This window comes from Malus domestica, chromosome 02, assembly GCF_042453785.1.
Source record: "Malus domestica chromosome 02, GDT2T_hap1".
NCBI classification, from domain to species: domain Eukaryota; kingdom Viridiplantae; phylum Streptophyta; class Magnoliopsida; order Rosales; family Rosaceae; genus Malus; species Malus domestica.
Window position 1 is genome coordinate 19,669,032 of NC_091662.1, and position 27,758 is coordinate 19,696,789.

Genomic DNA, 27,758 nt, shown 5'->3' on the forward strand with positions numbered 1-27,758 from the left:
GCCCTTTGGCCCTTTGAAATTCCTTGGGGCCCTCCCAGATTCTCAAGCCCTCTGGCCTAGCTCTCGGTTGGAGACGATTTTAGGGCTATTTTCGGCCGTCTGGCCCTCTGGACCCTTCGGTTGGAGATGGCCTTAATGTCGGTTATAACCGACACTAATAGCAATGTTAATATAATATCAGTTTGAACAGTGTTGGTTAAAACCGACACTAATTTGAATTCCAACGGCTAGCCAGTCACTAGCCGTTGTATTCAATTTTTTTTTTGTTTTTATGAATTTAAACCTTTTTTTTTCCTATAACTTCCTATAACTTTTTTTCTATATCTTATATTTTACAAAATTTGGTTCATATTTTTTTAAATTCCTTTTTTTTCCTATAACTTCTATTTCACAAAATTTGTTTCTTGTTTCATATATTTTTTAAATTCCATTTTTTTCTTATAACTTCTATTTCACAAAATTTGTTTCATATTTTTTTTTAAATTCCATTTTTTCACAAAATTTGTTTCATATTTTTTTTAAATTCTATTTTTTTCCTATAACTTCCTAAGCCATTATACAACATTAAATTAAATTAAGTAACATGAAACAACATTAAACAGTATGAAACAACATTAAATAACATTAACCAACATAAAAATTATACAACATGAAACTTAAACAAAATTTTAAAAAACATTTAAAAACATAAAATGTAAATGCCTACTCCATGCTTCTTTGGGCCCAAAGATGTGCAACAAGATCTTGTTGTAGGTACTTGTTTGTGGCACGAGAACGTATCATTCTATAGCGACTCATGTACTCATCTATAGAGATACTACCAATTCTTGGATTGAAAGGCAAATTAGGATCATCATATATTTTTGCACGAGCCCTTCTTGACCTATTTGGATCTTCTTGGTCGTCATCAGACTCTCCATCAATATACCCATCTCACTCATCCTTCACTATCATATTGTGTAATATGATGCAAGACATCATGATGGAGTTCAAATTTTATCGACTCCACCCTCTTGTCGGTTCGCTGATGATCTTCCACCGTGTTTGTAGAATACCAAAGCTCTCTCAACATCTTTGCAATATGCCTCTTGGTGTAAGGTAAACAACTTTTCCGCATCATTCCTGGGGTTTGGAATTGCTTGGACAAGTGTCGCCCATTTTGGGTAGATGCCATCTGCCAAGTAATACCCCATATTGTATTGACAGCCGTTGATGTAGTAGTCAAGTTGAGGTGCTTTACCTTCCGTCAAGTTATTGAAGAGGGGTGAACGCCCAAGAATTGTAATGTCATTTTGGGATCCAGGGACTCCAAAGAAAGCATGTCAGATCCATGTGTCATATGAGGCAACCGCCTCTAACACAACAGTTGGCTTTCTCGACCTTCCGCTAAAGCCTCTTTGCCATCCGATGGGACAGTTCTTCCAATCCCAATGCATGCAATCTAATGACCCTATCATGCCCGGAAACCCACGGTTTTCAGCTTTGCGAATGAGCCGATTCAGATTTTCTTGATTTGGCTCGCAGAGGTACTCGTCTTTGTAAAGCTGAACAATTGTGTCACAAAATTCTTCAAGAGTATCAAGACATGTAGACTCAGACATACCATAGGTTTCATCCATCGAATCAGCTGGGGAGCCATAGGTCATCATTCAGAGTGCAACAGTAACCTTCTGGTGAGGTGAGAAACTAGGGCGACCTGCTTTGTCCCGCATCTGTCGAAAGTACGGATTGACCTGCTAGACATCACAAAGTAAACGCTTGAAGACATGACGCCTCATCCGGAAGCGACGTCTGAAATCCTCTTCTGTGTACACCGAGTTGGGGTCGAAGTAGTTGTTCATCAGATTGGCATGCGTTATCGCTCTTTTTCTTGGTTTGTAAGAGCGACCAGTAATAGGGCCACCCCATTGAGGTTGTTCCTCAGTTAGCTGACACACCATGGCCGCAGCCATGGCTGCTGCTATGTTTTGTTTATTGCGCCTTACTTGAACTTCTTCATTAAACTCCTCATCTTCTCGTCTCATTTGCGCCCATTTAGCTTCTCTTTTGGAATTGGATGAGGACCCCCAGTTGGAATCTGAAAAGGATCCAAAGTTGGAATTCATTGCAAACTTGAATTGAAAGAGATTGAATTGAAATAGATTGAATTCAAAGTTGTGTGAATTATATCCCAATATCCACCCTATTTATAGCAAAAAAAAATTCAAATCCAACGGCTAGCTGACGTCACTTAGCCGTTGGATTTGAATTTAAGTTGTAGTTTTTAAATAATAAATTATGTTTCCTATGACCCTTTGGCCCTCGGTTGGAGACGGTTTTTTGTGACAGGGCTAAAACGAGCCATCTGGCTCTCTAGCCCTCGGTTGGAGATGGAGGCAAATATGGCCCTGTACTGTTCATTCAAATATTAACATCTTGGAGAATCTAGAAGGGCCAAAGGGCTAAAATGAGCCCTCTGGCCAGCCATCGGTTGGAGATGGCCTAAGAATGCACTTCTATTAGATACTGTTTTTACCGAATGCCCTAGAGACTTTGCTTTTCAATTAATTTCTCCTTTCACAAAAAAAAAAGAAAAAAAAGAAAAAACAAAAGGGGAAACTTGATATGACTCCAATTTTTTGAGCCAATAGTAGGAATAGTCCAGTTTATTAAAATAAATCCAATTCTTTAAATTTAATTATTTTATTATCAATAATTATCTCTTAAAAGAAAAAACTTATTGTAAAAATCAAATTTCTTCCTAATTATCTCTTTGATTATTTCTTTTTATTTATTTTTTTGTTATTTCTTGTTCTTCCTCCTGTTTTAACCCATTTATGGATTTTTATTTTAATTTTATAATCAACCTATATCACAGGTTAATTGTATTTATCTACCTATATGATATATTCTTTTTCATAGTCAACCTGTCACAGATTAATGTGTCTTACTTGTAGGTATATTATGTTTTTTTCTACCTTTTAGTTAGGTTTCATATCTCACGTATAGGTATAATATACATTCATATATTTACTACTTGAGTTAGGGGTAGAATGTTTTGCAGATAGATTTATGTTAGTATATTAATTTTTTTTTGTTTATAAGATATTAATTAGATATTTTGGAGTTGAAAAAATGCATAATATTAAAATATTTTAATTGATTTTTAATATTTTTAGAAAATATAAAAAGATTATAAAAGAAATAAAAACATATAATTAGATAACTCAAGTCACTCCTAAAAACACTTTATGTTTTTGGACCTGGATCTAATAGCCCCAAAACAAAACAACAAAGAACCATTTTGACATATGATATTTTAAGAATCACTTTCAAACCGATTAGCTCTTAAATAGTGGTGTTTCTCGTTATCAATAATTTACACCCTGAGCTCTAATATATCAATCTCAAAAAGTCTTTAAGTAGTGGCGGAGGCAGGGACCACAAGCCAGCCTTGGCCCCCCTCCACTTCTTTACATCCCTTGTAATTCATATATAATGTATAACTACAAATGTGAAAATAGCTAAGCAGCTTTAGTTAAGCTTATCCCCGCACCGCAGGTACGAGGTAACATCATATTTTTCAACATGATTATGTGGTAAATTACTGAACAGAAAATGATAATCACTCATCTGTTACACCAAGTACTCTTGTAAATAAGATTATTAAGCTTTGTATCTTATGTTAAGACTCCCCCGAACATAAACATATGGCTCTGCTCCTATATATAACGGTTTTTTTCTTATATAAATTAAATATATTATCAAGCTAGATTAGCTCCTTAGAGTAAGACGTGACAAGTCTGCCTTCAAATCTGAAGGCGAGGTGTCCTACACACTCTGGAAACCCCACCCCTCGCCGTCTCCCTCTCTAAATCATTTTATTGATAAAAAGTAAAAACAAGTACTACAAGGAGAACAAGAATCGAAACCCCATGAAAAGGAAATGGAATTGGTCAGTCGGGGAGCCACTTTAGAGCATCTCCGAAGGTGTCGAAAATCCTATGTGGACTATTTTAACAAAAAAGGATGGTTTTCTAATTTCAAATGAGATGTTAAAATCCTACATGGATTGACATTCTCAACTTTGTTGCCAAATTTGAAAGCAATGTCAATTTTTTTTTGTTTTATTTAATTACAGGCCCACATATTTCTTTAATTATTTTCATTTATTAATTATTTTATTATTAAATTATGACTTACTTGATTTTACAAATAACCAAAAAACATTTTAATTTAACATCTCGATTGGAATGAGAGATTTTACAAAATAGTATTTTGCCACATCAACTATAAAAATAAAATTTAACATTTTAATTTGACATCTCCATTGCAAATGGTCTTATTGCCAGAGTTGGCTTAGGCAAGCTATCCAATTTTTTTTTTGGATGGTGTTATCCACCCATCCTTTTTTATTTCTCACACTTTTTTTGTTAATTTCTGTCATTTGATATTCTTCAACATATTCAATCTGACTGCCGAAAATTAAGAAGAGTGTGCGAAAGATAAAAAGAGGTATGTGAATAACACCAACATTTTTTTCTTATAAAGCTCTACTACCATTAATCAATTCTATAATACCACTACCAACTTGAATTTGTATTGGGTCAGTCAAAGTACCAACAAATACAAAAGCCTTTAACGAAGATACGAAACTACAGTTCTTCAATAATATCAGTTGATCATATTTTTCCCTTTGCTTGCAAACTCTATATTATTTTGGTTAATTTCTCATTTCCCTTTATTATATCATCTAGAAAATCAAGAAGAGAAAAATATTTTTTGTGTCCAAATTAGCCCAAAAAAACTCTCATGCTCTATGTTTTTACAATTTTTTTTTTTTGTCATAGGAGAAGAGAATGCATATTGGTCACTCAGTACTCACGTTGGAATTTAATTTCAAGAAAGAAGAACAAATGAAAGTGCCTTTAATGTTTTATTCTTAACCCTATATATCAAATCCAACCTTAGTTGACCATGTATCCTTGGGCACTAGGATGACCAAACGAACAAGACTTTGTTTCTATATATATAATGTGCATTTCAGCCTAAAGTGTACCCCTTCTAACATGAATTTTGGACTCCGCCACTGAAATTGGTTGACACAAGCGTGAAACCATAAAAGAAAAAAAAAAATCCAAAAAGACATAAATGATACTCCAAAAAAGAACCAAATCAATAGTAGAAGAAGATTGTTAATGCGTGTGTACCCATTGGAGGACTTGTCCCCCACTTAACGAATCTTTATCGTACAAATATTATAATCAGAAACTCTCATTCTCTTTATCATTATCTAAAGATTATATCTGCAAAAAGTCATTCAGAGAGGTCGTTTAATCATCTGTACATGTTAAACCAATCGGCAGTTGTAGTAACAATTAAGTAGCATAGTCATGATTAACCGTCCATTTGTTTTAGGATAATGCTAGCACTACTAGAAATTTTGACTTTAACAACAGCTTCGTTCTTGACTCAAGCGCTTAATTCTTTTCTTTTTTTCTAACTCCATGCTTCTATTTTGAAACCGTGCTTTTATTCCACTCCTCATTTTTGGTTAATAGTTATTTCCTCAGCCGAGGAAATATTTTTTGTTGCCCCAAAATCGTCGTCTAGTATTCTAAGATAGCAGGGAAGGACAATTTACCCATCAAAATTAAACTCGTCGGGTCATTGCATTTATGCCTACAAAATGATCATAAGTTAACATTCAAATTTTCTCGGTTAAAATTGATGCTATAAATTGGGTTTTGCTTGAATATTTAGCTGACAAATTAAAATTTTAGTCGGTAGAGGACTCTTGTGCCGATAAAATTTTACTTTGTCGGCTAAGAATTTGTCGGCAAAATAATATTTTCTAGTAGTGTAGGGATATCAATTTTTAAACCAAATTATGTGTTACTAATAGAAAATAAGCACGTTAATCAACACATAAGTAATATCCACATCCAATGTCATCCACACATCAAGGCAACATACATGTTCACAATAGTGGATCCAAAACTCGATTAATATTAAGGTCATCTTAAGTGCAAAATTTATATTCTTACATTATATTTCTTATATACTCCTTGATATTTGCTTTGCAAGGATAACTATCAGATACAAAGGGAAAAAAAGGAACGCATTTATGAGTATGAGAACCACCATCATCGATCATGCGACATTGGAACGGCTAAAAAGAAGTGGACAGTTTGCTGAGGAACGAACTTTTTGTTGCCTTGGAGATGACCTAAGAACATTATCCCCCATGAAACAAGTGAATTTTTGTATTATTAACCAAAGTATTAATTTATATCTTAAATTTAAGATGTGTAAAAAGTATTGTCTCCCACATATTTGGAAGTCCAACTAAACATTTTTATGATTTTGGTAAGATTAATATATTAGGGAGACTAGCTAGGAGAAAAGTAACTTTTATATTCTTCAGTTTAATACGTACCCACATAAAAAATAAAAAATAAATTGCCCCGACACTACACAGCTAAATTAAACGATACACTAATCAATTAGATTACTTGTATACATATCTGTATATACATGCAACATGATAAACGTTGGAATTAGAAAGTCCAGTATTTTAACGGCAGAAAAAACAATTAATAAACATATGGTCACTAGTCACTACTAGAAATTAAGTGTAGCTTATCTTACAAATTATAATTTATTGAAAAATGGATAACGCAAGTTGGGGATAGAAAAACTATGCTTAGATTTACGATGTTCTGAATAAAAATTGTGTTAATTAACAAATGACAAACATATTTTTAATTTAATGTAGTTTGTACTGTGTGACAAGCAGGTTACTCAAATACTGTAACTGTAACAGTAACAATATATTGTATTTATGTTGGGATTATGGGTTACATGTCTACTGTTCTAAAAAGAAGGAACCCAAAGTGAGGATCTGTCTGAACTGTGAAGGTAACTAGCTAGTATAATAGCCATCGTAGCGTGATAATATATACATAGATTGAAATAAACATGCAGATGATTCATATAATTAACTTATTAGTGTATTTATTATCTCCAAAGCTGCAATTGGGGTTTCGTGCTTAATTAAATTTACTGCTTAGAAGTGCTAAACGGTTTTGACAGGAATGTAATAAAATGAAAAGATTTCATTATACGGTTAAATTCCGCACGTAAAGATTGGGAAAAAACTTACATGGAAACAATTTTTTAGTACGTATTTGTATGTTTTTGTTTAGATCAAGTGAGATTCATGAGACTGTCATGGAAGTTTTTACCAAGAATTAGACAATCTTGGCTTTCAAGAACAATTCATTCGTGATTGGTTAATGGGAGATCAACATGTTCAAAACTTGGTTCCTTATATAGAAAACTTTTACTATTACAGTTCATAAAAAATCATCACACACTTCTCCCTTCTTTTAGTTTTCGAAAAGTGCATAATGACTTTTTAACATGTTAATAACAACTCCCAATATATATACTAGCATTATTTGTTCATCAAACTGTGCCCGTTTACTGGTTTTCTAGCTCTTAGCTTGGCAACATGTACCACTTCTAAATGCAAAATGGGCATAATCTGAAAAAAAAAAAAACTAAATGTAGCTATTCAAAGTTCAGCTGGCCTTCAACTCTGAATGCAAAATTGGTTGTGTCAACCAAGTTTTAGTCTCGCTTATTAAGACCAAAATTATGTAAGAGTCTTGTAGTTCAAGTGGTTGAGGTCATTTATTTCTACATCTGAGATTCTAGCTAGGTTTGATTCGCCCTCCTCCAATATCACTTGTATAAAAAATTAAAAAAAAAATTATCAAAACCATATATCAAGACCAAAATACCCACCAAAAAAGAAATAATAGAACCTTAGTAAGTGATACAGATGTTTCCACAAGAGTAATGATAGATAGATCAACTTTTTAAACTAAATTTACAAATTATATAATGTGTCACCAACAAGAAATAAGTACTTTAATAAACACTTAATAATTGAATAATCTACAACAATGTCATATAATTACAAAATTTGGTCCAAATAGTTAGTTTCTCTATTACCCTTTTCCAATTCAAATTGCTGATTACCAGTGGGCCTAGGTATATGGACTACTTAAGATTAACCGTGAACCAACCTTTCACTATGGGGCCAAGACCTAATGACCAATTATATATGGGCTTATATGCCCTAGTCCTCTATTCTTGGACAAAAATCTCAAAAGACAACAAGTTATGGAACCCCTATCAAGTCTTCAGAGCACATGAAAAGAATCAAACCCACACATTTATATTTTAATAGTCACTTTTTTAGAGTCCAAAATTTGAGTGGATACTAATTCAATTTTAACATACAAAAAACAAGTACTTCGTTTACGGGGTAAGTAATCTCTTAATATAATGCCCAAAAGAAAACATTACGCTTAAGAGTGCATAAGAGCTGACAACTTCATACACGACCGGTTAATTCAATACGAAATGTTATGAAAAAAATGGATTTCAAATTAAGACTCAACGGGTTGGATGTGTTATTGGGTCAACCCTGTAAGCACCCGTTAAATAATTTGTTGATTCAAGTCTACACGCGAGTGATCCGTTTCAACCCATTTGAATTTGTTAAATTAAAATCCTGGCTCTCTCATAAACGTAGTGAGTAAATTTGCGTATAATACACGTATTGTATATATACTTACGTATTTTAAAAAAATACGTTGTTTTCCATAGACATTTTAGTGATTCATTAAATTATACGTTTTTTGAAAATCCAACATGCAATATACGTATATATGTACTTTTCACGTTAAAAATAACAAATTTTTAATATTACACATGGGATTCACGTATTCTAGACGTATTTTTAACATATTTTTTGAGAGACATAAATAATTAATTAATTTAAACTAGAGAATTGTGATGATCCGTCCCTAATTTTATGTTTTTACAAATTTTAAAAGCATCATTTTACGAAAATGCCCTTAGAGGCGAGAGTATTGACTTTCATTGATCAACGTATAGTGAGGTGTATGAATTATTCCTTTAGCATATTCCTGAAGTACTCGACATTATGGACTCATAGGTGCAAGCAGATGAGGATTTGGGATTACGGTTAAAGTTTTACGGAACTGTAAACTCGAGAAGTACTTTTGTTTTAGTCACTATTTATATATTTTTATAATATTTTTATTTATTTATCATTTAGTTATTTTTTAAAGTTGAAGAACAAGAGAAAGAAGCAGTGGGGAATGGGAGAAGAGAAGAAAGAAGGGCTATTGCCCAATCAGAAAGGAGAGGAATGGATGAGAGCATGTAGAACCGGGAGAGAGGGTGGACGAATGGGGAGAGGAGAGAGGAGAGAGTGTCCAACCAGAGAAGGGGGAAAGGAGGGAAAGGAGGGAGAAGAAAATGAAGGGGAAAACCGGGTTTCCCCTTGACCCGCTCGACCCGACAAGCTCCACGGCCAAATTCGGTCATTTTTCTGACAAATCAAAGCAAACCACCACCTAGAAACAACTTCCTAGCCTTCACTCTTCCATTTCCATCCAAAATTAGAAGGAATTTGTTGGTAAATTTAGGAAAAATGCACCGGTGGCGTGTGTAGGTGTACGGTGGCAATCCACAAAACGTGAAGCTAACTCAGCCAATTACCACCACTAGAGCACTCCCCTAGAATCCAGGACCAAAGCCCAGGCAGTGGTGGAGGCGTCGGAGCAAGTTTGGAGGTCGAATCGAGCACACATAAGTATAGGGTTTCCGACGGGTTTTAATGAAATTGAAGCTATTCCCGGCCAAATTGGCCTTGGTCACAGGTATGAAAGTTACTCTACTCATTAAGATCTTCATTCCTGTAAATTTTGGTAATTTTTTGAAAAAGTTGGATTTTCCGGCGAGTCAGAGCGGCCGACCGCCACGCACGGCGACGCGTGGCCATGGGGCCGTCGATGTTATTCTTAAGCTAAATTAGATGTTTTGAGCTCAGTTTTGGTAATTGTATGACGTAGGTTGATTGGTGGAACGTAAATTCTCTACGTTACGTTAATAGGTCATTATATGAATCGATGATCTGACCGTTGGATCGTCACCAAACTTTAATATGTTATAGTACATAATATTTGAGACCATAGGAACGTACGGATCGGGAATCCGATATACGGATCTTCCCAAATTAGATTTGTAAGTTCATAAAATAAAATGTTAACCGCCACTTGGTTTTGGCAATCGGCGGAGATCCGACCGTTGGATTGTAAGGGAACTTTAGGATGTTGTTTTAGAAGTATAATGTGAATCTTTGGAAGTAAGGGATCGGAAATCTGTGATGCGGGTCTTCCAAATCAAACTACGTAGGGATGTGTTTTATGTAAGTTACATATTTTATTGATAAGAATTCTGAGTTGTGATTTGATAATTGTTCTAGGCGCCAATCGTTCGTGACGCTTCTATGGTTGTGCTAGGGAGTTGTAGCGTGATCTCTAGGTGAGTGGCCTCTATGGTTGTGCTAGGGAGTTGTAGCGTGAACTCTAGGTGAGTGGGCTTTTGTTTTCAGTATATATATGTATGCTTGGTATTTTTCCTAGAAAATGCGTTTTAATGGAATTATGTTTTGAAATGCCATGCCTCATGATTTATACTTAGATTATGAGTTAGTATACTATGCATATTGTGATTTGACGCTGTGGACGCTAAGGTAAGTACCAGATAAGTTATAGATTGTTAATGTGAGTTGATGAGTATGTTGAGATGCATTAAGAGCTAATAAACATGCACCCTGGTGTTAGTGCTCCCGCTCGTGGTTAGGACACAATCCTTCACGTGATGTTCACCTCCCGCACCATACGCTCACCTTGGATCCAAGTTAGGTGCACAAGCCTGTTGTACAAACCACTATAGGTGGTTCCGACTCGTAGGTGACCCGCGATTATTCGCACAGTCTTCAAGGGATCGTAGCACTTGAGCGTATTTATTTACACTTAGTCCTATCGTACAGACCACTTTAGGTGGTTCCGACTCGTGTGCAGGCATACTTGTTGAGCTATAGATTCAACCGTACATGCCACTTTAGGTGGATCCGGCTGATATGTTATTTCTCATGAGTTAATTCACCTGAGTTACTTATTCAGTTATTTTGAGACATTTGGCATGGCATACTTTTGAATATTACTATTATGAGCATGGTTTTTAGATATGTATATATATATATATATATATATATATATTCTATTTTCTGTGAAATTATACAGGTTTTATGCGCGAGGGGTTACTATCGTTGATGTTGAAATGGTTTTGAAAAGCTTTGTTTTTGCCCACTCACACTTTCTAGTTTTGCGCCCCTCCAGGTTTAATTTGCTGAAAGTTCGTATCGACGAGGATTCTTGGCAAATCTTAGGATAGGTGGTTACTTCCTAGGGTATAATCCTCATCCACTCTACTGTACTTACTTATGCTTTATCGTCACGTGTGAAGTGGGATCATTCTTGCTCACCAGCGCACTTTGGTATTTAGGCACTCTTAGGTTCAAATTTATTCACACTTTGCCACATCAGCACACTTTATGACTTCGTCACCTTCTAGGTGTCGGTCAACACAGCTCGATTTGGAGTCCTATTGAACATTTCGGGTCAGGGTGTGTCAGAATGCCCACATATTATGTGTGTACATATAAAATATTTAAAAAGAAAAAAATATATATGAAAGAGAGTTGGAAACAGAGAGAGAAAGGGAACGTGGGGAGGTTTTTATTTTGAATCGTTATTTTTTTAATTAGAGATATGTTTTGATGATAAGTAGGTGTTAAAAAAAACAATTTTTTTTGCAAAAATTACTTAATGCCAACAATTTTTTTTTTCCAGTTATACATTGAATGGCATACTAGTTTTTTATTTTTTAAGATTTTGGTAAAAAAATAAAGGGAGACTTTGGATGCGGTCCCTAGTTATGAATAATCTTTGACTGAAACTTTGTTGGTTTTCAATTTTTGATCCAAGTCCCTAAAATTAATTGATAATTTATTTCTATGTACGTTACTATATTTTTTAAATTAAAAATTAAAATTTATAGTTGTTTATAGTAATGAGATTTTAAATAAAAAACATAATTTGTGGGATTACAAATATTAAAATATAAATATACTATTGTGTGTGTGTGTGTAAACATGGGTACATTCATAAAAAATAACCAAAAAATTATTGTATCAAAACATGGGTACATTCTTCAAAATGGGTACATTTAGCAAAAATAAAAATGGGTACAAATAAATAAAAAAATATGGGTACAATACAAATAAAACTTTCAAAAATATGGGCACAAAAAGAAATTAATATATGGGTACAAATTAAAATTGAAAGGAAAATTGGTACAAATTAAAAAAGGGTTGCAAATTAAAAATGGGTACAAACTAAAAATAAAAATATATGATAAAAAATTTAGCCATAAATATAAATATACTAATTGTAACATTTTTAATATTAAATGAATATATTTAGAAATAAAAAATATTTTATTATTGAAATAATTAATGATATTATTAATACAAAGGACCTTGATCAAAAATTGAAAAGTAATAAGGTTTTAATCAATAGAGTAGTAAAAATAAGGATGAAAACCTAATTACTCCAAAAATAAATAAGTAGTATGAATAAAAAAATGGGCAAATTTTAAGTTTGGCATTTTTTTTAGCAAGGTTGTTGAATCATACACGCATGTATATTTCACATACTATGTTCCTTGTGTATTTTTCACGTACTATTTTGTCGGGCAAAGGTACCCCAATCAGTCGGGTAATATCACTTTTTTTGTCGGGCAAGCCCAAAAACTTTCCCCGAAGTTTTTACCAAAAGAGTCAAATTTCCCTCCATTTTAAAGGTTTGCCCGATGAATCATATGTTTTTCATCCGCAAGAGTTCTTTCCCACCATTTTTTTGGGCAAAATTTTCATGTCAGATTTTTTTTGGTCTTTTCGTCGAAATTGTTGTCGAGCAAATTGCTATTGCCCAAAGCTTTCTAATTTTCGTCAAACCAAACCTTGTGCAACGAGCTTTGTGTGACAAAGGTTTGTTGGGCAAAACCTAAGGCGTTTATGTGACAAAAAGGAACTTACGAACTCATGCTAATATTTTGTGATTTCGTATGAATTCTTTTATTTGATTATGAACTAAAGTATATATTGTTTTTAATGGGTTCAAATGGGTTGGGTCGTGTAACTCGTAGATTTTAATGGATCGTGTTTAAGTTTGAATTCTGAAACTTATTAAAATAATTCGAGTGTCATGACATGACCTATTAAAATTACGAGTTTGACACGACAATGACACAACCACGATAAATATGACTCATTTGTCATATATAGTAATGCATGTGTTCTATTATAATTCGTCAATTTTATAATTTTGTTTTACCTTTATGTATGTTTTGTAATGTCAGTTTGACAAATGTCCTACAACAGTCAACATAAAATGATTAACATGTTCTATCAGAATTTACTTTTCCTTTTTCTCACACTTTTTTCTTTGTCTTTCTTTGTAAAAAAAAAAAAATTAACATAAAATGACATGGTTTGCGGCCGTTTAAATACCAAAAAGAAAAGGATAAAAAAAAAAGAAGAAGAAAATCCTATTCCTTGGGTTGTTATTATCAACTTAAGAAAGCTACCACTGTTTTGTTTGTTTTTTATTGGCAGGACACATCACATCCTCATCACACAAGATAAGAAGCAACCGGAGCCGATTGACAAGCACTAATGAATAATTCTCATATTTGGACAAATGATAGAGGACCCATATTATGGATAATACTTTCCAAACACCAGAGAGAGAGTGTCTCAGAGAGAGAAGAAACCAAGAAACTAGAAACTACAGTCAAAGAGTGAGAAAGTGAGACAGCATTATTGTGGTGGGGGAGTATATTCTGCATTTTTTATTTATTTTAATAAATGATAGTATTTATACGGGAGGGAGGTAAACTGAACCTTATAATGAGCTATTAATAATGTGGTTTAAGTTCATTTTTTACGAGAATCGAACCTAAGATCTTTAATTTACAAATGAAGAAGAACTAATACTAAGTGACTATATTCTGCCTTCTTATAACCTCTCTAAAATCATTTATTTTATATTACAAGGGATATGGGTTAAATTACATAAATTAAATTAAATGAAAAAAGAAGAGTTTAAGTCTAAAACATAGTAGATTTAGATTAAAAATGAAGACCATATACGCACCGGCAATCTACTCCTAAGATCATATCTCTAACACAAATCAAGTGATAAACCCTTTTTGTTTGGAAAAAGACTCAACAATTAATACAAAATGTATGCATTCTTAAATCTTGTTAACCCAACTAAGCTTCTTTCCATTTAATTTATACATGATTTAGCTGCAGCCTAACTTAAAGTAGACACCTTCAATCAGCACGCATAGTTTCTTGTCATCATCAACCTAAATTCTTCAAAATCCACAGCTCCATCTCCATTCCTATCAACCCCTTTAATCATTTGCCTACACTCTCTAAGGCTGCATTCTTTGCATCCAAGGCTGACCAGAACCCTCTGCAACTCCTTGGCTGAAATCTTCCCGTTCTTATCCGTGTCGAAAATACGAAAAGCATCCATGAGTTCACAGTCTTCTTCCTCATTTCCAAACCCAACACTATCACTATCATTACTTCTTGATCTGTCAACATTCACTGCGTTCATGAATTCATCCAAGTCTATGCATCCATCTCCGTTACGATCCATTTCCCTCACAATCCCTTCAGCTTCCTCTGCGGCGATCGACTTCTTGTTTCCGAGGCACGAAAGCACGGCGCTGAGCTCGAGAGGGGAGATTTTCCCGTCCCCATTTGCATCCATGACCTCAAACACTTGCCTGAATTGGCTGGAGACTTCCATGCCTGCAAAAGATGAGGTTGCAGCCGCAGGCCGCACATCAAACCTGGAAGAAAGTTTCGGTGTCCTTCTTTTCTTGTATCCACTTGTCATCCTCTGGACGGTTGACGCCAAGAAAATTCTGATACAACTCATCATTGAAGAGAGAGCTGACAAGATTGTGTGCTAGAAAGAGAGTTATAGGCTTTTGCAAAAAAGAGTGGAACGAATAGTGGTGAGTTCTACGCTAAATTTATTTAAATTACAGAAAAAAGACTCGAATTTAAATGCCAAAAAAAAAAAAAAAAAAAAACACTCGGTTCCAACCAACTTGATTAGCAATAAGTCGAGATTGGTCTAATTAACCAAATTGACTACTGGTAAACCTTGCAATTTCTCTACAACTACAAAACCCTAGAAGCCACCAAATACTGATATCTAGGCCCTTGGGTTCTCCAAGGTGTATGTACACACACACACATATATATATGAGAGAGATGTCTATGGGATTTGTTCTCATCCGTATTCACTTTGTGAGGATCCTAATGATCTTCACATCCTATCCGTTCATCATATATTGAGCAGTCAAAATCATTTTGAATTTTTTTATTTACAATTAAACACAAACAGTACTTAATGAAAATTAACCACAGGATGAATAGATAAGATGTGAGAAACTTTAGAATTCTCATCGATGTGTATGCATGTATGTATATCTGTAGATCTAGGGAGTCGGACCAAGTCTTTTAATCCGGGGGTAGGGGGGGATTGATTAGGTCTTGCATGGTGGATGCCAGCTGAGTTTTATATGATATCACGGACTCTCTCTCACCGCTTTCTATTTCTTGGCTCTCTTGTGGTCTCCGCAATTTGAGGTCTCTAATTCCACTTTTTGTCGGTGTTTTCTTGCAAACTGTCTCTTATTTTTCTCAAGCGAAAAGGTGACCCCAAATCCAAGTTCCACAACAAAGATGACAGGCAGAGTCTGGGACTCGTAACTCAAGTAGTTAAGAGTATTTAACTCACGTTGAAGATATTGTGCTCGAATCTTACCTCTACTCCATACAAATCTATAATAAAGTATGTCATTGCCGGCAAGATAATTTTTTGAGATACATTACCAAGTCCATCCATCATAAATGTAATATTTCCCCGTCACCACTGTCTTCTTGTGTGCGAACAAGCATTTCTATTGGGTTTTACGACACAAGGAAAAGCGACAGCTGAATTTTATATGTTATAATCAATGAGAAAATGCCCATAAATGTATGCATTACAACGAGAACTCACATAAAACGAGTTTACACTCCATTGTATTATTAGATTAATACGCCACAGTGATAGTAAGCCCATTGCATGTAAATCCTTGTGTTGCAACAATTTGAAGAAAAAAAATAGGGCGAGAGAAAGTCGACATGAAATTTGCGTTGGTTTTTCCAACGAAAAGCGGATTGAATCAAGTCTGTCCAGGTAAAGATAAAAAAATGTGACTAGCATACAACATCAAAACTCCAGAAGAGACGTATAAATTCTAAATGGAGCTATAATCTCATATAATACTACAGAAGGTTTAGAAGCACTAGTCAATCAAATTCAAAACATTGCTACTAACTCTTCATAACACTATCAAACTATATTTCCAATAACGAATAAAAAAGAATACGAAAATGAAGACTATGAAGACTTAGGATAAAATTATCATACATCTCAAATTGCACGGTCCTATCTCACCTGCTCAACACGACCGAAGCAACACAGGCCCCACAGATGAGCTTAGCATGTCACCGAGGGCAATCTGGACCTCATTTGAACCGTGTTCACAACTTATCAAGCTGGAAAGGAGGGGGAAGAACTGAGACAAGTTGTTTTCAAATGAGGTCTCTCCCAAACTACAGATAGTCTGGAGAGTTGCCACAATAAGCGGGGCACGTTGGGCCAATTCTCTTCGTCTCCCAGAACCTAGAGGAATTAGCCAATGGAGCTGCTGCCCTTTGGATGATTCAGATACCTTTCCAGAGCTAGCAGCTTCAATATAGAACTGTAAAACCTCTCTGCAGAGGTCCACGATGTAGGACTCCACCTCCGCTTCATCGTAACCTGCTGGGCTATCCTCTACAAGGTTCTGTAAGAATGTAAGGCATATTTGGTAAGATTCGTTCTCGATGCGCAACAGTGGAGGGTCTTGCATTTGGGTCACGGAGCCAAATTCTTGTAACCTTGCTCTTAAAGTGGTATCGGTGTTAATCTTGTGAGCGTGAGATGCAACATCATGCAAAGCATCAAAAAGGACTAATGTGTTTCTCGCGGAAAGGTGAGAGCGATACATGGTGTAAATCTCCATCACCGCCTGCCAAATATAGTGAAAGACAAACCTCACAAAACCGTATTGACATGATAACATGTAAATATCATATGATGAAATTTAAAACATGTATATATCACACTCATGCACAACGCACACATGCATTCAAAGGTTTGCCCTATCTTCAAATTGATTGTCACTCCAGCATTTTCTATTTTCAAAAACTGTAACTGGATAGCAAAACAATAAATTTCAAAAGAAATGGTTATTGCGATATACTTCCACGACTTCAAATTTGGGAACATGCAAATTTGGTCCCTGTAGATTGGGTTGTTTTTCAATTGGGTCCCTAGGAAAAGGACTAGAGTTCATACTAACTCAAACATATACCAAGCCGCATCCTATAATCAACGTAAACATGGTTTGTCCAACCTCCCCCAACGCCCATAATGGAGTAGAATTTACCTGAATCAATAAAAGTTGAACAGCAGCTCGGCACTTGACGTCAGATATTCCAGCATACATGTGGTTTGTCCTCAGTCTCTCTGAATCCTCATCACTCCTGCCAGACACGGTGGACTCTCCATTCTCTTCTCTGCTCAAAGCATGTTCATGGCTTCTAATGATGCCATCTCCACTAAGAAGGAAAGAGAAATCAGGAAGTGTTGAATCGGCTGCTTCTTTTAATGATGAAACCACTTCTAGCCACTTTTCATGAGAAAAGAGATCCCCTGCATTGCTCATCAATCGCACAAATGCAGCAATACCAATACCAGCTAAGCTTTGGTGTGGTCGTCGAATAAAACTGACTAGAAGCACCAAAACTTTCTTCAATAGCGGATTGACAGTGTTATAAAATTTGACAAAGAGATCAACAACTAATTGAAGTGCCAATGTGCATGTCTCATAGAGCCAGGCATCTTGATCAAGGTCACCCACATCACCATCAGTCCCTTGCCCTGGTGAACCTTCCCCAGATGGATCGATAGCATGCCGCACATAGTCAAATATTGGAAATAGCACTGATTCAAACACCCTTTCCCACAAAGGTAGTGAGAAAAGATGACCATGGTTACGTAAAGTTTCAAACAGAACTTGTAGGGCACTCCTCCTGATTTCAGGCCTAGGATCAAAGCTAAGCTCAGATAAACCTGCATTGTGGAGATAAATATATAAAACTCTTTCCCAGTGTGATATATAAAAAAGCTCAAAATTTTAACACAACCGCTTTGCAACATTATGTTTATTAGCACCAATTTATGCAGTATTCTTACCAGCCAATAAAGGGAACCAGAAATAGATATGGTCATCCTTGTCTGGCATTTCACCATTTTCTTGTTTTCCATCTTTCCAGGCTTGAGGTGAAGATGGAGAGATTTTTCCAGAAGCTTCCTTGTCCTTATTTTTTGACGAGGAACCAAGACCTCCATCTGCAAGTTTTGTAGCACAGAATCGAAGAAAAGCAATAGCATTGAGGCTAATGTCCTTGTTGAATCTACTATTGGTAAATGCAATTAGGCAATTCACGCAATCAGTAAAGGTAGTGGTTTCAGTCTCAGTAATGTACGGAAAATAGTCTCGAATAATCTTCTCAATTATTTCAAAGGCTAAGAGTACAATGTTTTTGTGGTCGTCATAAGCTGCAGTAGTGAACACCTGAAGAACATAACAATGGAGTATTATCAGTATGCAACAAGAATAATTCATGAAATCAAATTAATTTTTATCGCCTGTAGAATTAAGCATATCACAAAGAAAAAAGGACTGGGAATATTCCAGTACCATGAACATGCTCTTCCATCCAGATTTGACATTGTTGACACGAGATAATACCATTTGTGAGACACATCTGATGATTAATTCACGTATTTCAACTGCACTGCTTTTACGCATAACAATGACAAAAGGTTTCATGAACTCATTCTGAAAATTATAATTAGCCAACTCTTCTCGGTCCAAGAACTTCATTGACAACTGGCGTAGCGAATCCATAGCAAAAATGGCAATTGACAGGTTTTCAGAACAGCCAATTGTCACAAAGAAATTAGAGAGCACATGCCAGATGCTAGACCAGACAAGCCTGATGCGGTTCATATTATAATGCCTGTTACAAGAAAACAATTTAGGTCAAACTCTACAGTTTTTTAATACAAAAAAAATAAACAAGATTGAAGTAAGGCGATCCATACGCAATCTCAACAATCTTTGTAAGGCTGAAAACCCGAGGATCAGATGCTGATCGCAATTCTTCCATAGAGACCTTGCAAAGTGCCTTAACAAAGTCCACAATCGCCTCACTGTTTAGTTTCTGACTACGTGTGAATATGCGGCTCATTTCACCAACTTGTTCTAGCATGTTTAAATTAGAAACCAAATTGTTCATCTGTTCTGATGTGACTGCCCCAGAAGCATTCCCACCAATACCAGCACTATCATATGAACCTCGCAACACAGCAGCAGCTGCATACTGCATCCTTCCTTGCCCCTTCTTTTTTAAAACAGGAAGGATAGTGGACTTAGTCTGTTTTGCTTTTTCTGACTCATTCTGAGGAAAGGCAAAGAATGTAGCATCTGGAGGAGCACCCTCTCCCAAGAGATGTAGATGTTCAAACCGGGAAACACAAGTCAAAATATGTTCCCAAGCTTCTTGTAGGTAGTTTCCATCTTCATCTGCAATTGTCACTATTGCCTATAAAAAATGACCAAACAAAATATTAGATAGATACATCTCGAAGTGCAAGCATTTGACCATGCTACTGTCACCACCTAGTAGCACACAGTGGAAAAAGATGTTTTAACTCACACAACATCAATTAGTCACCATGTTTATATTTATTTCACTGATAACCATACAAGCACATGCAAGACTCTTCTCCTAAACACTCTTCTGCCATCCATGCAAAGTGTCCAATTATGCAGTTATAGCTCTAAATTACAAATGTCTTCAATTTCTTTTTCTGATTCATTCTTGGGACAGCACATTATTATTCTAGTTAAGACCAGTAATTCAAGTCTTTATACTTTTGCCAACTTAAGATATCATTTGCACTTGAGAAATCAATTTTATTGGAAAAGAAGGCAGACATACAAAATAAAAAGGGACAAAATTAGATGATGAGATTTCTGCGCAATTGTTCAAGTGAACATATTATTTTCATGCAAATCCTTATACTTATTCTGCTGCATTATATCTCAGCCATGATGACAGGTTAAGCATGAAAAATTAAAGTAAAATAACTTCGCATCCAAAGTGTTCCAATCTATGATAAGATTAGTGAAGTAACATGATTTCCTCTATGAGACTACTTCAGTTCATGAAATTAAGGACAACTAACTAGTACAATCTTAAAGCTTATTCACATCCTGTACAGAAACTATGGTGGAGTACAACAATATGCTAACCTTAATTGCATCAATATTCTTCTGCTTGATATCGGCAGGAGAGTGGAGAGAAGTAAACTTCGCTAGTGAAGTCACAAAAGCGTCTCTATGGGTCTTCATGGACATTACAGCAGTAACATGGATGGCATGACGAAAGCCTTCCAGACACAGTGAAATAACTACTTCATCGTCACTTTGATCAAGTGGAACACTGAAGGCAGCCAGCATAGGGGCCCAGCATACCTCAACCATGAATCTAAGAATTATCACATCTGTTGCAGCATAATAAACTGACCTACAAAACGTCCGTACAAGTTTATGTTAAGAACAGAGTCTAATCAATATAAAGATAACACACATATTAAAGAATTTCTCAAAATTCCTAAATATAAATGCTCAATATCTTATTCTAGTCAAACTTCCACTACGCCGAGCAAGGAATAACAATCCTCATCAGTGAATAAGAGAACTCCTAGAAAGTAATATTTTATGGCCTCTGAAGAAAATATGGTGTGATAAAAATGGAATGGCAAATAAGATTCCAAACATTTGACATCAGAGAAGTTCAGTTAGTCTTACTCAGATTTGCGAGCTTTTTCTTTAAATTGTTCTTGCATATGTTTGATAAGATCATCACTGGTCTCCAATTGATTTCCTTCCCCCCGTTTACGGATCACAATATTCAAGATACTGTCCAAGCCCAAAAGCCGGTTTGGGTTCACCGACTGTATTTGAGGAGCCAATTCATATTCTTTCATTTTAATCTCATTTCTTGATATTCGTTCAAACAATGACCTCAAGTACTCCTCAGGTAGATCTTTTCCATCATCTATGCCGCGATTGTTTCTTATAAAATCATCTGCTGACATCTGCATAATTTAAATGGCCAGAAAGAGAGGGACATCAATCAGCTATCTGTTTCAGTCATCCAATTAAATCAAGGTATATGTGAAATTGTTAACTCACCTTGTTCTTCACCATAGGGTTATGAGCATCAGTGTTGAGCAATATCACGGAATAAGCAAGAACATAGGCTGTGTCAGCACTAGTAAAAGCCTTCGGATTACACTTGCAATAGCGTTCTGCAAACTTTTCCATTATTCTATCGATCTTCTGTGCCTCACCAGGCAACCTAAAGCCTTGAAGAAATGCCCTGATGGCCTCATCAAACTCCAAGCCTTGAAATTCAAATGAATCCACATAAGCATGCATTACTTTTAGCGATAAATCTTCTCTTTCTCCAAGGTAATCCCCAATCAAAGTCTTGTTCAAACCAGATGCATTTTTGAGAAAAGCAGCTATCTCCTCAGGTGAACTACCCACCTTGTTTGCATTAATAAGAAACTCAATTCCTTTTTTAGGTTTCCGATTAAAAAGAGATATACCTTCCTGCCACAAAACAATCATTAGATTCCAAGTGAAACAGCCTAAAGATGAATCTGATGGAATTCCAGACCCTTACCTGAAGTTCCAGCTTGTAAGCTCGGCGTTGTTCAATTGTCAAAAAAGCATCAGAGGCCTCACTGGAGGCTTCAGAATGAGTGTCTGACCCATCAACAGGCTCCTCGCTGTTCCCATTTGCCAAGGGAAGACCTCCTGGTTCAGGACTATTCTCAGTTGGCTCAAATCTCTTGATAGAATGAGGATCTGGAATGCGCAATTGTTTGTTCATCCAATCTCCAATTGACCTCAAAACACCAACTAAGCACTTCATAGCTTCAAGTTTCATAGTTGCCTCCTGAGGTGGTAATAATGTGGTGGCAACACCAGGAGGGACACCTTGAGCAGTTTTAAGTAGGCCATTTACCATCCTGGCAACATGAACAGAAAAAAAAAGGAGAAAGAAGACACAAAAATTGTTAATGCAAGACCAATCACTCACAATCCTATGCGGGTGTAGAAACAATGCAGGACATCTGCTAATGAATTTGATAATCAATATTACTGTTCAATAATTTTGAAATTTGAAGAATATAGTGGATTCTACAGGAAAGAACATAGCATACCTTTCAAATATGTTCGATGAATTGACATCACAATCATAATTGATAAATATGTCTACCAAGATCTGGGAATCAACACACAGCTTCTCAAGAAACCGAAGTACTATCATCTTTTGCTGAAAATTGGGTTGTGCGACATTTTCCAAAACTCTGAGAACAATCATGGGAAAAAATACTCCAATCTCTGCTTTCAGTCCAGCTCTAAATCTTGACACCAGACTAATGAAGATGGAGCAAGATAGCTGAAAAACTATCATAAGAGTTGAAGCACTGTTCTTTAACAGTGACAGACATAAATATTGCTTAATCGCACCTAAAAACCTGTTCCACATCACAAAATTCATCATTAGAGATTTCAAGGTAGGAGAAGAAACTAGCTAAACTAAAACATATCTGGAAGACGATAATACAGAATGCAAGTTTTTTTCCCTGAATTATTGAACAGCATGTACAGACGTGCGCACACCAGAAACCAAAATCACACAAGAGACCAACATGTACAACAGTTTGCATTGCATTGTCAGAAAACTAAACCAAGATCTAAAAAGTAGCAACATCAAGGGATAAACCCCGTAGCATATTGCACAGATGTGTCTAATCTGGGGATCCACTCTAATAGCTTAAGAGACACATCAGTTAGTTTTGCTCTGAATAGGGAGTGACATATCTGCATTATGAGTCTGCAAGCCTGGAGATATGCTTGTCCCAAACTGAATCGTGTTTCAGATCCCAGCAAAGTCCTCAAATATGTAAACCAATTAATTGATCAAGAGCTACCAGACACTCACAATAGCATGAATTTCTGGCATCACGTGTACTATGGCTCATGATCATATAGAAGAGGTAAAACTAGAGGCCCACAAGGGCCACAACTAAGAAGTATCAACTAAGAAGCCACCGTATCTAACCACCAGCCTTTACCAGCTAGGCGACTACAAATTAACATATTAGTGATTCTCCTACTCCCCTCAGACCTCACCTAGTGTTGTATTATCATGCCAACCATCATTTAAATAATGAAACAAAATCCTCTTTGAACCATCTCTGTTATCTATAAACCCTCTTCCCACACAATCTCAAATATAAAGATATAAACAACATACTCGACAAACATAACAAAGTTAAAGGCCGAATCTCGAGCAAGTAAGCTGAATGCAATGACTAATCAGCTCAATCCGAACACATAATCAAGACAAATAACACTGAACACGAAATGGCAACATCTAAGCATAAACATTTTTAACATGAGAGCAGGCAGCTAGTTACCTTTCACTGGTCCTAAAGACGGCACCGGCATTCTCTAACAAAATCTTCAAAAGCTCCAACGCAACAATTTTTCCCTTCATCAACTCCGGATCCGCTAATGCCTCTTTTGGCGGAGTCTTCATAGACAGCTTACACAGAGCTCTAAACACCAAAAACGCATCTCTTCTCAACTTATTCCCAATCTGAACCTCCAAATCCTCATCTCTCTCCACTTCTCCGTCAGCCAATTCGCCTTTTCGCCCCTCCAATGCCGTCTTGTACATACTAATCTCCCAGTACTTGGCATCCAACATGTCCTTATCAGTCGAATCCAGCAAATCGGCAGGGTTCGTGGTCTCCACTGTGGTGGTCTCGAACGCCCCGTCGTGCCCTCGCAGTGACACCTTAGTAGGTGTCGAAGGGTTCAAAACTCCATCAATGTCGGACATAATCTTGGTGATAAACCCCTGAACGAACATTGTCATTGAGCCGTCGGCATCGGCTTTCTCAATCGGATCCATCAGCTCAGCCACCACGATCGGGTGAATCGGAACCGTCGACGAGTCAGCCTCCATTCTTCTGAACACGATCACCAGCATCTGGATCAGCGACGCCTTCGCTGTCGTCTGATTAACGACATTCTTACTCCCCAAATAGATGTCGTAGCAAGTCCTCACTATCTGCAGCAAGCAATCTCCGTGAATTCGCAGCGATATCGACGTCACTGCCGATAACAGCGTCTTCAACACCAGCAGCTCCATCTGATCGTCGCCCAAATCGTGGCATTTGCACACAGACTCGATCAATTTCGTGAGCAACTTCGCTTCCGCGGCGTCCCCCGATGCGTCAGCCTCGCCGCGCAAATATCCATGGGCGATTAGCTTCTGGATGCAATCGACGGCCGGATCGGCGATCTTCAATACGCCGGAGCCGGCGGCGTTGATCACGGGGCTGAGAATGGACTCGGAGTCGGCGAGCGAGTACTCTTCGGAGCCTCCGTCGTGGAGAGGTCCCGGGCCGGAGTTGTCAGAGTCGGAATTTGGGTCGGGTTTAGACTTGCTGAGCCGCTCGAGCACGGCTTTGCATTCGCTAGCGAGCTTGGCGTGCTTCCGCCACGAGGCGTTCTTGATGATCTTATCGAGGGCTGGGGACACCACCTGCCTCAGACGGGAATCGGCTTCCAAAGAAGCCATTCCCGAGCTTGCTGCGAGTGTGACTCAGTGAGCCGGATCTGGAGAAATGGCTAGCGTCTTGTGGCGGTGGACTGCGGTGCCGGGCGGGGACGGTTCGTGACTCGGTGAGCGGGTTTACTCAGTGGCATAGAGAGCTTCAGAGAGGAAGTGCGGAGGAGTTGAGATTTGGATCGCGTTTTGTCATGGAAGGGGGAGCTCCAATGGTGGGATTTTAAATCACGGAAATGGCCTTGAGCAGCTGGGGAACAACTGCGGTGAAGGCTCGTCGAAATCGATGGGTGTTTTTGGTATTTCGGTACATTTGGGAATTAAGTACTCCTTCGTCAATGCCCGTCTGCGGGACCTTTTTGATATGAGAAATTTTATTTAAACCATGTAACTTATTTTTATATCCAATTTAATTTTTGCATTTATTTGATTTTTAACTAAACTATTAATATCTTTTTAAACCTAATTTAATACTTAACATATCCCCATAAACCCAATTCAATATGTGGATTTATTTTTACACCCATTTGATTTTTAAAAATTTGAGGTGTGAATTCAATCATGACTGACAACAAGACTGATACTGTTATAAATGTTGACAATATTTTGAAATCTTCTCCGGGCATGATTTTTAGACAAATCCTGCATAGACATCAAACTCTCATAATTGACCCCTTCAATGGCTTCCGTAAAAGCATTCTTCTTTAACATCATTATATATTTCCTCTCCTTGCTTGATTTATAGGTGAATATAGGTTATGCATCGTGTCTTGAAAGCGAATCATTTGATTAGGTTCCATGGTAATTTGTAGAGTAATGTTGAATCTGATAACATTCTCATAAGAAGCCCTCAATGTCTCATGGTACTCTCAAAAGGATTTGTTTACCCTATGCAATTTACAAAGGTAAGAAATGTTATACTTTTTTGGGTGGAGGCCCAATTGGCATGGTACCAAAGAACAAACTAGGATATAACGAGGAAAGACGATAAAAGCTCTAGGGAGAAGTTGCGTGCGTAGTTCAATCGTGTGCAGTTGTAAATTGAAATAAATCAATCTGCTTATCTAAAAAATCTTCAAAATCATATATTGGTTGGAGGATTCAAAACTTCATAATCACCGTCCATAAATAAAAAAAACTTTTTTTTCTTTCTATGAGAGCTATTAGGGTTTTTAGCTAGAATGAAGTAGGATAACAAAGAATGATTGTAGGGTTTAAGTATAGTATTTCGGTTTATTGATAAATTTGAGTTTTATTATTAATTTTATTTTGTACTTAATAGTAATTGTGCAATAAGGTAAAATAGACAATTAATATTTAAAATTTAAGTTTGGTGTATAAATATGTTATATATGTTTAAATAAAATTTCCCTTTCGATATTTAGTTCAATATAATAAATTTTTGTATGGACTTGCTTCGGTTCGAAAAAAAATTATTATATAATAGGTGATGTTAAGAGATCAATTTTTTTTAAACTATTTTTTCAAACCAATTGGTGTGGTTGTAGATAATTGAATTATTGATTAAGTTTGATTAACGTATTTGTTTCTTATTGGTAACACATGATTTTATTTGCAAATTTGGTTGGAAAATTTGTTCGACCCTAGCATTATCTATTATATCAGACCATCTCCAAGAGAAACGTCAAAAATGCCACATAGACATATAACAATAACAAATGATGTATCATTTACTAAATCAAGATATCAAAGCTGACATGGACAAACAGATGTCAAATTTGAAGCTGTCTTCAAATATGATTTTTGCTATTTAGGCATTATTTTTTTATTATTAAACTAACAACAACCCAACTTTTATTATTTTTGTTTAAAAAAACTATAAATGAAGCAATAAATTTTGACATATCAGGTGGAAAGAAAATATTGACAATATGTCAAATTGCCAAGTCTGTCACATCCCGCCTCGGGCCCCCACCACATCTCGGGCTCAACCACGTCCTCACGGTTTTGTTTCTGGGAACTCACACGAGAACTTTCCAGTGGGTCACCCATCATGGGATTGCTCTCGTGCGAACTCGCTTAACTTCGGAGTTCCGATGGAACCCAAAGCCAATGAGCTCACAAAGTCTTGTGCTAGGTAGAGATGAAAATATACATATAAGGTTTACATGATCCACTCCCCTGAGCGATGTAAGATGTTACAATCCACCTCCCTTAGGGGGCTCGACGTCCTCGTCGGCATACTTCCGGCTAGAGATTGGCTCTGATACCAAATTGTCACATCCCGCCCGGGCCCTCACCACGTCCCGGGCTCGACTCCACCGTAGCACAATATTGTCCGCTTTGGGCCCCGACCACGCCATCACGATTTTGTTTCTAGAAACTCACACGAGAACTTTCCAGTGGATCACCCATTATGGGAATGTTCTCGCACGAACTCGCTTAACTTTGGAGTTCCAACGGAACCTGAAGTCAGTGAGCTCCCAAAAGGCCTCGTGCTAGGTAAAGATGAGAATATACATATAAAACTTAGGGTCCACTCCCTTGGATGATGTGGGACGTTACAAAGTCAGCCATCAAATTGAAATTTGATATTTTGAATTTGACGTCTCCTTTGAAGATGCTCTAATGCGTACATTTCATTTACTATCATGAAGTTTCGTAGTTTTCAAAATTTCATACATCAAGTTTTTTTTGTCACAGTTTGATACTTAAAGTATTAATTTTAGAAAACTTTCATACTTTTGTTAAGCTGTTTGTTAAAGCAATCAATAACTTATGACGTGACATGTCACGTGTCAATATAAGGTTCACGTGGATAGTAAAAAATTTAAAATAAAAAAATAGAGAATTATCATGCCATAAACCAAGTCGACCATCGTCGCCTTTACCC

At 36.5% G+C, this 27,758-nt stretch overlaps 3 protein-coding genes across 3 annotated transcripts; all 3 read right to left on the bottom strand.

Annotated features, from left to right (window-relative positions):
- Positions 1-1,322: 1,322 nt before the first annotated feature.
- Positions 1,323-2,024, bottom strand: LOC139191396 (uncharacterized). The gene is made up of 2 exons (XM_070812235.1): positions 1,748-2,024; positions 1,323-1,627 (listed from the first exon to the last, which is right to left on the bottom strand). Exons 1-2 carry the CDS (start codon positions 2,022-2,024, stop codon positions 1,323-1,325), a joined length of 582 nt encoding a protein of 193 aa, XP_070668336.1.
- Positions 2,025-14,094: 12,070 nt separating this feature from the next.
- On the bottom strand, positions 14,095-15,506 carry LOC103405926 (probable calcium-binding protein CML23). The gene has a single exon (XM_008344956.4). It carries the CDS (start codon positions 14,949-14,951, stop codon positions 14,334-14,336), a length of 618 nt encoding a protein of 205 aa, XP_008343178.1. The 5' UTR covers positions 14,952-15,506; the 3' UTR covers positions 14,095-14,333.
- A 796-nt stretch (positions 15,507-16,302) lies between these two features.
- On the bottom strand, positions 16,303-25,202 carry LOC103405918 (brefeldin A-inhibited guanine nucleotide-exchange protein 2). The gene is made up of 11 exons (XM_008344946.4): positions 23,745-25,202; positions 22,482-22,799; positions 21,938-22,286; positions 21,442-21,864; positions 21,055-21,344; positions 20,497-20,770; positions 19,284-19,783; positions 18,877-19,198; positions 18,369-18,750; positions 17,560-18,245; positions 16,303-17,139 (listed from the first exon to the last, which is right to left on the bottom strand). The coding sequence occupies exons 1-11, from the start codon at positions 24,914-24,916 to the stop codon at positions 16,528-16,530; spliced, it is 5,328 nt and encodes a 1,775-aa protein (XP_008343168.2). The 5' UTR covers positions 24,917-25,202; the 3' UTR covers positions 16,303-16,527.
- Between the last annotated feature and the right edge of the window lie 2,556 nt (positions 25,203-27,758).